This window comes from Uranotaenia lowii, chromosome 3, assembly GCF_029784155.1.
Source record: "Uranotaenia lowii strain MFRU-FL chromosome 3, ASM2978415v1, whole genome shotgun sequence".
NCBI classification, from domain to species: Eukaryota; Metazoa; Arthropoda; class Insecta; order Diptera; family Culicidae; genus Uranotaenia; species Uranotaenia lowii.
Window position 1 is genome coordinate 131,413,242 of NC_073693.1, and position 12,967 is coordinate 131,426,208.

The 12,967-nt window shown below is 32.8% G+C and overlaps 1 protein-coding gene across 1 annotated transcript in view; it reads right to left on the minus strand.

The window, feature by feature from the left end:
• Nucleotides 1-12,967, minus strand: part of LOC129757251 (protein suppressor 2 of zeste-like) — a 96,043-nt gene that overhangs the window by 10,906 nt on the left and 72,170 nt on the right. The window contains exon 5 of the mRNA XM_055754411.1: nucleotides 9,544-9,790. Within this exon, the coding sequence (XP_055610386.1) occupies nucleotides 9,544-9,790 (247 nt within the window). The remainder of the gene's footprint in view (nucleotides 1-9,543; nucleotides 9,791-12,967) is intronic.

The following is a 12,967-nucleotide window of genomic DNA, read 5'->3' on the forward strand; positions in this document are numbered from 1 at the left end:
AGTTCAATTTAAAAGTACTCAAAAAATAATATCCTTATAGTTACAAAAATAATATGTTTTAAAGCATTTTTTTACTGTTGCATTGATAAAGCAAAACAAATAAAAAAACAATAAAACCTCCCTCATGAATTGGTTCTTCCAATGGCCCTGATTCAGGCGCGGTCCTATGGGGGGGGTGATCGGGGTGATCACCCCCCCCAAGCGGCAATAAACCGTTATAAAATACCCACAAAAGCTCGAATTTAGCTTAGCTTAGCTTAGCTTGATTGACTACTCACATCCACCTTTAATCATGGAACTAGAAATGTTAATAATTTAAACTGTGTTTACAACTGAAGAAAATTTACTCATTTAAGTTTTAATCCAAAATATATTCTTTGAGAGTTTCATCTTGGTAAAACATTTCGAATTCCACGATCGCTGGCGTGGCTCAGTAGAACGAGTTCCACATCGCCAATGGTTGCTACTCCGTGATTGACCGAGGCCATCAATTTTGTTCAGAGGTCAAAAGAATGATACTTGGGATTAGCAACATTCTCAATGAACAAAACTGATGCTCTCTCTTTGAACATCAATAACGGCGCCGGCCACGTCCTAGTAGTCAATAGATAGTTAGGAAAAATAGAGAAAAGGATGAAAGAAATAAATTTGTGCCTTAGGACCAAGGTTACCTCTGCATCCTAGCAAAAAAAAAAATTGGGATGTGGGTTCAGGGATATGATCTGGAAACACCTTTGACAAGTGCATGAATTTGACTGTTCCTATAGTTTTCAAACTTCTTAGTAACATTACAGGTTCCCTATGCAAAAAGTCTTCATTAAATTCCAGTCTAGATACAGTGATCAATAATAGTTTTGATACATTATGTTCCCACTAACTAAACCAATAATTCAAGGAAAACCATTTAACTATTTTAAAAGTAAACTCAATAAAGAACGTTTTGAATGAATTGTTCTGAGTACCTAAAATTATCTAAAAGTTCATTGCTGTGGTATTTTCAGATGTGCCTGTTATAATTTTCAACCATGATTGATTATTGTGACCATCCGATCTTAAATATTCGTTCACCTTCAAAAAGATTCAAAGTAAAAATGAAATTGTACACCATCCACCGTGAACAATATCAGGAATCTATTATTTTGCTGGATGTATTATTTTTGAATACTATGGAATTAAAAACTTCTTAAGTTAAAAAACACTCGCTTGCATACATCACGCACATTTAATTTAAAAACAAAAAAAAAACCTACCAATAGCTTTTTTAATTCAATGTCTCTAGCACCGCTGTTTTATGATCTCCTAGTATAACTAAGTGTATTGCTACGGAAATATGTTAATAGCGAGAAAATGAAAAATTTGGTAATTTCTTACAAATACAATTGTATGTTATTGTTTTACTAACAAAGTTATACTTGCAATGATGATGTAAATAGTTGAGCAAGTCTTATCACTCATTCCACTGAATCAATTTCAATGAAACTATTTTCTCCTATCTATCTTCGCCTATACCATAAGAATTTTGTTAAACAACTAGGTATATTCTGAGACTTCTTGAACGGAATAATCTTGCACACATTTTGCCCATTCGGTCCGTTTTCTGTTTTCATCTGAATCATCGAAAATCTCACACAAATATGTTCTCGAAATAATTGAAAACAAACAATATTAGTACTCTTCGGATGAGCGACAAAAGTTATTAGTGTTTTGTATTAGTAAGTATATTCTATTTTCATTTTTTTAATTAAAGATAGATGGTTCATTTTTTGGTTACTCAATCATCAACATCTTTTTCGAAAGAACCCTTATGAATACAACCCACCTATACAACGAAGCAACACTTTAGATGTGCACTTTAAATTTGATTTGGAAAAATATAACTCTCAATATTTTTACGAACATATCATAAACTATTTTAAAGCATCCCACATTATCTACCTTTATGGAAATATTCTCAAATCATTGAAAATTTAAACAATATACAAAGACACAGTTTACTTATCCTGATGATCCTTTGAGTGCTCCTCTTCTCTGTGTTGATAGCTCCGAGTCTGTCTGGAAGGCCAAGTGCTTTCCCTTTTGAATCAGTCACTTGAAGCCTATTTCAATTACCGCAATTCCAACACTTAATCTCACTTCCCTCGTCAAAACGCGTGTGCTGCCTCTCTGGTCGCCAGTCGATCCCGTGTTCCTTTCATTTCTTCAAACCTTTATTTCGATAACTTTTCCAAATTTCATGAAGTTTGAAAAAAAAAATCGGGAGCGGACGTCAAACACGTCTTTAAGCAAACGATGCTTACTTAGATCTCAATACCCACAAAAGCTCGAATTTCTATAAAAAGTTGGAACTTTTCTTAGTAGATATGCTTTTAAATTTTCAAAATTTTCCACTCCGTGGGGGTGTTTATTCGACAAAAAAGTTAATTTATCACTTGAAAGGCTCAATATTGAAAAAAGTCGGTCCACCAAACTCAAGCAGCTGTAATTTGCGATTCCTTGGTCTGAATTAAACCAAATAACTTTTGTTGATAAGTAACTCAACAAAAGTGTGTAGTTGAGTGTTGATTTTGAATTTGCAATTAATGAAATGTAGGACCACTTTTTGATAAAATTGACACTAATTTCCCTCATATGCCTAAATTAACACGAGCAAATCGTAATAAATTTTATAGGTATTTGCTTCAAATTCAAAGCTTCTAAATTCTTGATTTTGTTTTAAGTTTTATGGAAACAACAAATTTGAAATAGCAATATAGGAGGGTGAATATGAAATACTTGAAATATTTGTTCTGCTGCCGTCATACATTTATTGCCTTCGTCATGCAGTTTCTTTTTGATTTGCTCAGATTTAGAAGGAAACAATAAAAAAAAAATCGTCAAACTATAAACGTACGGAACCATGTGATTTTAGATTTTCTTGATTTTTAGAAATTTCAACCATGTTTAATGGATTAACAGATCTTGGTTGTTCAAAGAAGTAAAAAACACCTTTAAAATTTAAATTTTAGTCAAATTATCCATTCGAGGGATCGGTTTTCCAGTAGACATTTAAGAAACGTATGGCTTCAATTGACCATCTAACTTTCTAATTTTTTTTTGTCTTTTAGTCACCAATATTTCACTAAATAAATTCAATCGTTATAAACAATAAGCGTTGATGCCGCATTTTATTCAAGCTCCCCATTTGGATTTGTTTTGTATTTCAAAATATTTTTTGAATCAAAAGAAAATTATCAATTCAGAATCAGGAAAAATCATATATATACCTAAATTTGAATTGGAAATTCTGTTTTTTTTCTTTTGTTTACAGCTGGTTTATAATTCTCAATATATAAGGGCATATCAGACGTCTAATGCTTACCTCATTTTAAAATCTAAAGTAGTGCTTTTTTCACTTGCGTTTACAAGGAATTCATGACTTATTGCAAAATAAGAATACAGGTTCTGAATCACAGTAAAGATTCTCTTTCGCGAGTTTTTTTTTCACCCTCAATTTTCCACCATTTAAATATGAATCGTTAACTTAAAATTAATAACCTATATTATGAAATTCAAAAACAAAAATTTAAATTTCAGAGCTGATTTTATTTGGTTCTGTTTGAAAGGTTTGATGTGATAAACATTCATATTATGGATGATAATGAAAAAAAATACAAATACTGCCAAACAGAAATCGAATATAAAATATTCATAGTAAAAGTTTAAAATAAAAAAATCTTCTCAAGAGGTTTCAGCAACAATAAATCGAAAAAAGAGATTACGTGTTATGAATTTTGCTTTGAGTTTTTAGAACCAAAAAGGAAGAAAAAGTATTTATAAAAGCTGTTTCAATATGAAGGCGGTGGTTGGCGATAAAGATTCAAATTCATCTCCAGAACCCAAAATCTGCATTTAAAACTATAACACGAGGAAACAAAATTCACATTTTTCGAGGAGCAAAGAATTTGAAAACTGGTTTCAACTTATTTAGGAGCACTATTTAAATGCAAATTTGTAAATTTTTTTTTATCAGCTTTTGTTCTGGTATAAATTTTGAAAATACAAGGTTCATTGAAAAAATTTGTGCACTTTTTAGCAAAAGTGTAAAATATCAAAAAGATTTAGAAAAAAATGTTTCAACTTAATGATCAATTTTCATGAAGACTGTGAGTAATTAACAACGGGAAAAAATTATAGAAGTAAGTATGTTTCCCCATTTTGTGAAATACCAAAAAAACTGTATTGTTTTTTTCGGAAATTCATCACATTTTGGCATTCTTCCCTCTAATCTGAATCGTTGAATGAAAAAAGGATAATGATCAGATTTTACACATTTTTTGTTGCTCAGGTAGGTTAGTTACTTCATCAATTATCATTGATCGATTTCACTCTAAACTGCTTAGTTTTAAAATTATTAAATACCAGAAAATAAGAAGGGAGAGAAAAAATCTGACAAATAAATCAAGTTTGGGACACAAAAATCTTCCAAAATCAGTTTGCCTCGGTTTTGATTTTTCCCTTGTGAATTAAAAGTATCCCCTTATCATTCCATTATTTTTTTGGCAACAAGGCAATCTATCTAAACAGTCAGAAGATCTTTTAGTGATTTTAACTAACACTCCAGGATTTCAAGATCTACAGAAATTATGTCACCGGCACCGATACTGCTATCAGCTCATCTATAGAATAATATTGAAAATTTTAGTTAAAATTTAGCTTAAAGTTTGGTATTCTGAATCTGGAAGCTTGGTTATTTCAATTGCAAATGATTGAGACTCTTCACTAAAGAAAAGTATTAACTATCAGAATTAATTATTTTTAATTATAATTCAAAATTATAAAAAAATAGGAATTATGTGTAGGTACCTACATGAACAATAAAAAAGAATAATTACTTTTTTTATAATTTATTTGTTGTAGTACAAATAAAATTGAAAATTTTGAAGGATAACCTTAAATTCAAGAGCAAATCAAATAAAATTAGATTCCAAAAGTTTCCTATTAAGAAACTGATTTTGATAATCGTATTTATACTAAATTTATATTTAAAGTGTTGATTTTATGTATTGAGTATTCATATTTGAAAATAATAATACTAAGTTTCCAAATCACGATTCAATAAAAAAAACCCCAATGAAGAATACAATGCCCGTTAGTTTTGTTTGTTAATTAGTTTATCGGCCATATCGGTGAGAAGTAAGATACTTCCGAAAAAATTAAAAAATATCAGAGCGCTAATATTGAGAAGCTCAGGAAAAAAAATGAAGATAGCTTCAAATTTTTTTTTCTACATTTTTATATCTCTCAACACCGTGTGTATTATTTTCATTGAAAAAATTACATTTATAACAATAAATTCTTTAAAGAGCTCTTAAAGTGACAATTTTTAAATACCAGATTTACCTACAAATTAAAAAAAATTATCAATATTTTTTCGCAGTGGATATTATAGATTCGCTGGCTGTTCTATAAAAGAATGTGTGTAAGTTGTGTAGAAGGATATTGAAATGAGTATTTAGAGAAACTTTGAGAAAGTTTTCATTATTCATCTCTTGTTTCATACTTTTTTTAAATACATGTTGTTCAGTGAAATTCATGGGGGAAGGAGGAGCAGTGTGCAGCTTATATGGTAGACTCATTTGCAACTGACCATCCCCCCCCCCCCTGCTACCCCTCTCCTTTCGCTCACTCAAATGATTGTTTTTTCACCAGATATTAATGTTCCTTTATATTGACTGATTTTTGAAAATTGGAAAATCACCCCCCCCCCCCCCCCCCGAAGAGCCAACTCTAGGACCGCCCCTGCCCTGATTTAACGTATTTCTAAGTTAAAAAAAAACACAAAAATGAGTCCTAGGCAGTTGATTTTCGGATCGGAGTTTTGACCCGTTCAACTCCGCTTGAGAAGATATATTTTTTTAAAGATGAAAGGGGAGAGACGGGCTAAATGCGCGTACTAAGGAGAATACTTATTTTCTCCTTTATTTTAATATATTGGAGCCTGAAAACTATACGAACAACTTCTTACAGTTTTTGAGAAAAAGATTTTTTAACAAAAGTGGTCAAAATAGCCGTTTTCCGAAACTGGGTGGGCTTTATGCGCATTAGACTGCGGCAAGCTTTGTAGGGAAATTTCAAGTGCAGAAATTTTGACACCTCTCATAACTTTTTTGGATTGGTTTTCACTGCCAAAAAAAGCAATAAAAATATTGGAAGTGACTCAATCAGTCCTGAATTAGCGCAACGAGTTTTAATTTTGCATGGAAATTTGTATGAAAAAAACAAATTTTTTTCATTCGAAAACCACCAGAGATGTACTGGAAGTTTGAATTAAGTTTGAATTTTAAATATTCCTTGATTCTTGCAGTACATTTCAGTTAAATAAACTTCAAACCTCACAATTACCCCAGGAAAGTTATTATCTGGACGATTAAATATGCAAAAATTTCGTCTTCCATACAATTTTCCATACAAAATTTAAACGCGTTGCGACAACTCAGGAATCAACCAAACCATCTCAAATTTTACTCTGATGCTTGGTGATCCAAAAGGCATCGAAAAAACATATGGGAGCAAAAGGCATTTTTTGCAGCGGTCTTATGCGCATATTTATGTTTTTAGCTCTATTTCTGACCCACTTTCAATATAAACGTATAATATATAAAAAAAAGTAAAACTGATGTTAAGCATACGTCAAGGCTGAAATTTTGGTGTAACTTTAGACATCACTAGTTCTTTTTCATAAAATATAGGGAAGCCGTACTGCCATATTTCATGGAAATATTTGATTCATTTCATAAAGATCGGTATAAATCTTTGTTATTTTCACTGTAAAGCTGTAACCAACTTAGTGCCTGATGTGGGAATTCAAAACCAGTCGCTTATTCCAATATCATATCATTTATTACTTTGATTAAATTTTCAATTTGTTGAACTTTTCATTTTTAAGGTGAATTATAAAAGAAAATCAAGAGCATTTTTGTTTACAGATTTACGCACTATTATTTAAGTTCAATTTATTCATTTCAAAATCTTGTATGAATTTTTTGTTTTTTTTTTTACTTTGAATAACAATGTAATCTTTTTATGCCATGTACCAAAAGCGTCATCTTTTAAATTCTTATAAATAAACAGATATTAGCTTTATTAGAGTTCTGGTGATAGTTAGCATGCGCTTTAAGTTTTTATGAAGATTGATGCTATAGTCCTAACAAAGTTGTGCTGACCATAATAAACACAGCAAAAATTATTTTCTGTAAAATTACGCGAATGTCCTGTAACAAAAAGAAGCAGGACATTTACCGCAATTTTACAGGTCGAAAAACAAATTACGTTACATTTAATTTTTAGTGTGCAACTTTTTTACAGGACGTTTGCTGTAATAATAATTGAATTTTAGTTAACTTTTAAGGAAAACAATTTAAAATTACAGGTTTTGTTACAGTTACAGGTTGATTTATTTTAAAGGTTGCAGTTTTAGTGACACGTAATAGTCAAAATTCTTTTCTGTGAAGCTACAATTGTTATTTGAGATGTTAAACTGACAATCTACTCAAAACATGCTAAACTACTGGATTAAAAAAAAGTTTTGATATGCGTTTATTTCCTTAAAAAAAATAATAAACTGTTCGGGGGTTTATTGCATACTTAAAGATGTTTTCCTGTATAAGACAAGAAAACACACTCCACAAACTAAAACAAATAAGTTCATTTTTCTTTAAAAATGTCTCTCAGAAAAAAAATTTCTTTAAATTGATCAAAAAGAAGAGTACTCAAATTTCTCAATCGGAAAAGAGTTCCTGTACTCTTAAAATAGTGCGTTTGGTATCCCTAAATAAGCTTCGTTCAATGATGAATTCCAAAATTCAGCGTTGAAACGACAAATAAAAACCAATTACCTTTGTTGGGATTCCGTACATTTTAAACGGAGAAAAAGATCGCGGGTTGGTTTCTAAAAAACGTTTTGTTATTTTATTTTGTATTTAAAAAAACAGATTTTTGTATAGCTTTCACAATTTTTTTAAATAAAGATGAACGAAATTTTTTATTATTTTTACACACTCATTTTTTATTACATGCAATTACAATTTGGTTTATTTCGAAACCAATATTGGGTTTATTCGATAAACGTGTAATTGAAAAAACGATTAGTCGAAAAAAGAAAAAAAATGATGAAAAGTTTTCAGCAGCAGTTCAGCAGCGTCCGCTTCTACTGGAATAGGCTGAATCAATAGCCATGGATGTAAGCCCGGATCCTAGGGACATGGTCCATCCGGAAGACGTCAGGAACAAAACAAAAGTACATCACGAGACAGTAGGACATCATTCCGGTAAATATTAAATGCGTTTTTGTTCATTAAATGAATTCATATGATCAACATAAATAGCATTTAATGTTTGCCGGAATGATGTCCTACCGGCTATTAATAGATCCGAACATTCTTCAAATCAAAATCAAAATTTTTTCAGTACAAAGTTTTGTTATTCTGAAACCCTCAATGATTTATTTTTTCAACAATAAAATTTTTGTAATTCTAAACCCAAATTTATTTTATTGTTTCGAAAGAAATTTCGAATCATTTTTAGAAAAGGTGTATTTTTTAATCGATGTTTTTTGACAGTGTTATCAAAAATATATTTGTGCCTTTTCTCAACCAAAATTTGTATTATTTTTGCCGAAATCTTATAATTTTTTAAATATATTTTTCTGCGGGTACATGTATTATCAATAACTCGTTTTATTGAACAATTTTGATTTTTGTTCAACTTTCAAAAACAACAAATAACCTGGAAATTGACAATTTTCCACTTCGATGCAAAACCCAAAGGACTGTGTAAACCAAAGCACCGCGATGCCTAATCATATCTGATTTTGATAGATTTTTCACCGACAGGAAAGTTTCCCGGCAAGCAGGGAGTGAAAATAATTACCAGTAATTACGTTGAAAGATTGCCGTGATAAGCACTTTTGCCTAAAGGCCACCGTTCGTTGTCGGAGTGCAAATGGGAAAGGTAGCGAACGACTAGTGATGGAATATTCTTTCCGCATCGATACTCCTCCTGGGAGCTCCAGGGATTTTACCCACTGGAATCGTGTGAGGTGAGGAAAACGGTTCGCGAAAGAGAGATGGGAGTTGGGAAGGAGGTTGAGCATGATAAACGCTTCATCCGAACAGCTCGGAAACTGAGCAAAGAACAGGGTGTAGGTAGGTGGTACAGAGTACAGATACAGACTCGAGCAAAAGGAGAGCGTGTAATCTGGAAGTCCTTGAGAAGAGGAAAAAAAGTCGAGAGCTTCGGATTCCTTCAGTGCTTCTACTCAAAGGTGAATAGTTAGCTAGTGGGTAGTGAAGTAACTGAAACCCGGCTCTCAATGGGGATGACTTGTGCGTGCGATGAAAAGTGGTCAACCTTGAGAATCTCAGATGGGGAAGAAGATTAGTATCCCCCACTGAATTTCAACACGCAATCAATTATCTATTTGACTGTTGGGTATAAAGCATTCGTCAATAGAACTTAAATTGTTTACTCAAAACTGTTATAAATTGAAAAAAAAACCCAACTCACCCTTTTGTAGTCGAAACAGTACGCCACATCCATCAGGGTGAACTCGTGCGGTAGGATCTCGTCCTCGTAGATGATGTCGACCTGGATCCGGTCGTTTCCGAGGGCCAGCCCGTTCTTGGTCAGGATGAACTTGTACAGATGATGTACGGTGACGGCCGCCGGGCAACAGAGGTACGTGACGGGCAGCTTGGCCTGGGCCTTCGGGTCGTAGTCCCCAATCGAGTCGTAGTGGTACTCGAGCGAGAGGCTGGAGTAAAAAAGAAGAATAAAAAAGCACAAACGAATGAAATAAAATTGTACAATCAGATTTCAACCGGTCATTGAAACTCGACATTTGCTTCCGGCTATAGAGTGAACGACACTGTGATTTCAGTTCATATCCCGGCTGCTCGTCTAAAGTTTGGAAAATGTAAACGTTTTTATGTATTCCTAAAAAAAATTCTGACGAATAGTTTGATTTCAAATTAAACTACCCATTCTGGAATACTACGAACTTTGGAAACAATTGAAGTCTACAAAATTAGTTATAGGAGTTTTTGTTATTTTAGGGTGGTCGGATTTACCATTTTTTGGAAATCGGGTTTTCCGGTATTTTTAAATAAGAAAACCAATAAAATCGGTATTTTTCCTTCAAAATGTTGGAATAATGTAAATGTCTCGAATAATTGCATAAGTATTCGTTACAAGAGTCTATAAAGTGACGTATATATCAGCGATATTTTCTACTGGGAAAGATGCAAGTATGTCTTCTGAACTTCTTTTCCTTAAATCAATCATCTGGGCAGCCAAAACGTGGCCCGCGGGCCACATTTGGCTCGTGAACAATAATTTGCGGCTTGCGGAGCTTTTTTAAGCTTCAATCTTATGAAAAGAGAATAGATGCCCTCAGATTTACTTCATTCCAGTTCAAAACGTTCAACCGTACATTTGAATCAACTCTACCTAAAAAAACGCAACATATGAAAGTCACTTTTTCATCATTTCTTCCTCAGAATTGACCAGTTTGAGGTGCTCACTGAACGCCTGCTTCATGATAGGTCAGTCTCTCCTATACTGCTATACTCCTATTATGTTCTTGTATACAAAATAAACTTTTTGGCTTCAAATCACTTCAGGGCATCTTATGAATAATGGAACGAATAAAAATAAGTCGAAATGGTGCAAAAAATCTTCCTACAGCATATTTTGAATCATTAACTGACCAAAGAATGTAAAGACAGCTGCAGAGAGCTTTAGAAGTAATTTTAACAGTAAATCAAGTTTTTGTGAAAAACATACATCATTATCGGATCATTTATCATATTTATTTTTTTTTTGTTTTTGCTAATGCTGTTTTCGACCCAGAAGTCTTATAAAATCACTTTCAAACGCGTACGTATTTTTTTTCTAAGCGGCCCACCACACTCCCCTTTACAAAAAAGTTCTTTTGAGCCCCCAGGTAATGAACGCTTACAAATCTATTCTTATTCACAGTAAGAAACTAAATTTTATGTTGGCCAATTCAAAAATAATTTTGAAATTCCATTTTTAATTCAGAAATTCTGTCGAATCTGTGAATATTATAAAATTCTGTGCTCTGTGACACAGAATCTGGGATGAAAATTTCCTCAAAATTTTGTGAAATTACATATTTTCCTGTGATTTCGCAACCTTGTTCTCAGCATGTCTGGCAGCAAACAAGAAAACAACTTCAAAAACTAAAACGTGGACATACATTAATCATGCTGCGAGAACGTAAAAAATATTGTTTCCTACGAGGAAGTGCAAAAAAAGAATTTTACTCAATGAATCTTAGTAGAAGAACATTCTTTTGAAGAGATCCATTTTTATTATTTACAAATTAAATATTAATTTATAAGAATTGGAAAAAAAAGCTAAAACAACATTATTAGGACTAAACTCACTGCCAAGAAATTATCAAAATAAAAAATTGCTAATTTAGTGGTTGGTTATTGGCTTAGGCTTACTTAGAAGTATTGTATTATTTTGATCTTGAAAATGGTTCTATTGGAACTGTTTTCTATATCTTCGGGAAGGCTGTTGAACTTCTTAGGACCAATGAAGGAAATTCGACGTTTACTAAGACAAGTAGAAGTTGTGCTGCGCATAAGATGGTGAGATTGACGGGTATTATGAACTCTCAGGCCCACATTAAATATCAAATTTTGGTTATGGTTAGACGAGTGCAAATTATCGAATACGTAAATTATGTACTTTTTTGCAAATCTCAAAGTATAGAGAGAGATAATTTATGTTGTGAGATCTATCGGAATAAAGTAAATTTGTTGGGTAAAGACGGTGAAGATTATAGATTGTATTAATGCAACGATTCAGAAGGGTTTGCAAACGGGAGAGAAGAGACAATGGCTCTTTACCCCAAACCGCTATCAAATAATAAAGACGGGAGTGAATGAAGGCAAAATAGAATTTCAGTAAAACGTGACTTGGAACAAATGCTTTTACTCTCCATAAAATTCCACTAAAAGATGATATTCGTTTTTGTAAACGATCAATGTGGAAGAGCCAAGAAAAAGTTCCGTCTGGAGTTATTCTCAGATACTTACCGCGTAGCAGCAGCTTACTGAGATCGTTTATGTAAAGTAGGAAAATTAAGGGTCCGATATTGCTGCCTTGCGGAACACCAACTTCCAACTTCTCTAGGGAGCTCTTTTCTTCTCTTAAGCAGACAAATTGCTTTCAATTTGACAAATAGCTTCGTATTAAGTCGTTGACTAAGACTGTTATGCCACAGCACTCAAGTTTGTTCAACAATACTTCGTGGATTATTTACAATGTCAATAGCTTTTTAAGGTCGGGAAAAAGATCGCCCACAATTTTTTCGTTTCTATTTCTTGAATTACAGAATCCATCAGCTCGCAGATTGCTGAAAGCGTGCTAGATCCTGATTTGAAATCGTATTGTAAATGGTAAAAAACGTTGTTTTCATTTAAAAAGTTGTGCATTCTGCTTATCAAAAGCTTCTCAAGATTTTTGCTGAAAACGCTCAAGGTTGAAATGGATTGGCAATTATTTACAACGAATCGATCACCAGACTTGAATATAGGGATTACTCCTGCGATTTTGAGGCACTCTGGATAAACTCCTGCCTCTATGATTTTGTTGAAGCAATCCGCGAGAATTTTGGCAAAATGTTTGTGGTGATTTTCGAGTTCCTGGGGCGAGATGTTGTCTGGACTACTTTTTTTGTTTTCCAAAGATTTATTAGCAATAGTGACCTCGTTATGTGAAACAGGCCGCAGTAACAATTTAGAAACACGGTTAATATACAAAAAAGTGTTGAAATCAGGGTCTCTAGTAAAAGTGTTTGCGAAAGATTTGCCGATGCTGGAAGTGTAATTGTTAAATGTAATACAAACTTCGTGTTGATTTTCCTCGACGGTGTTATCAACTCTTAAGAAAATAT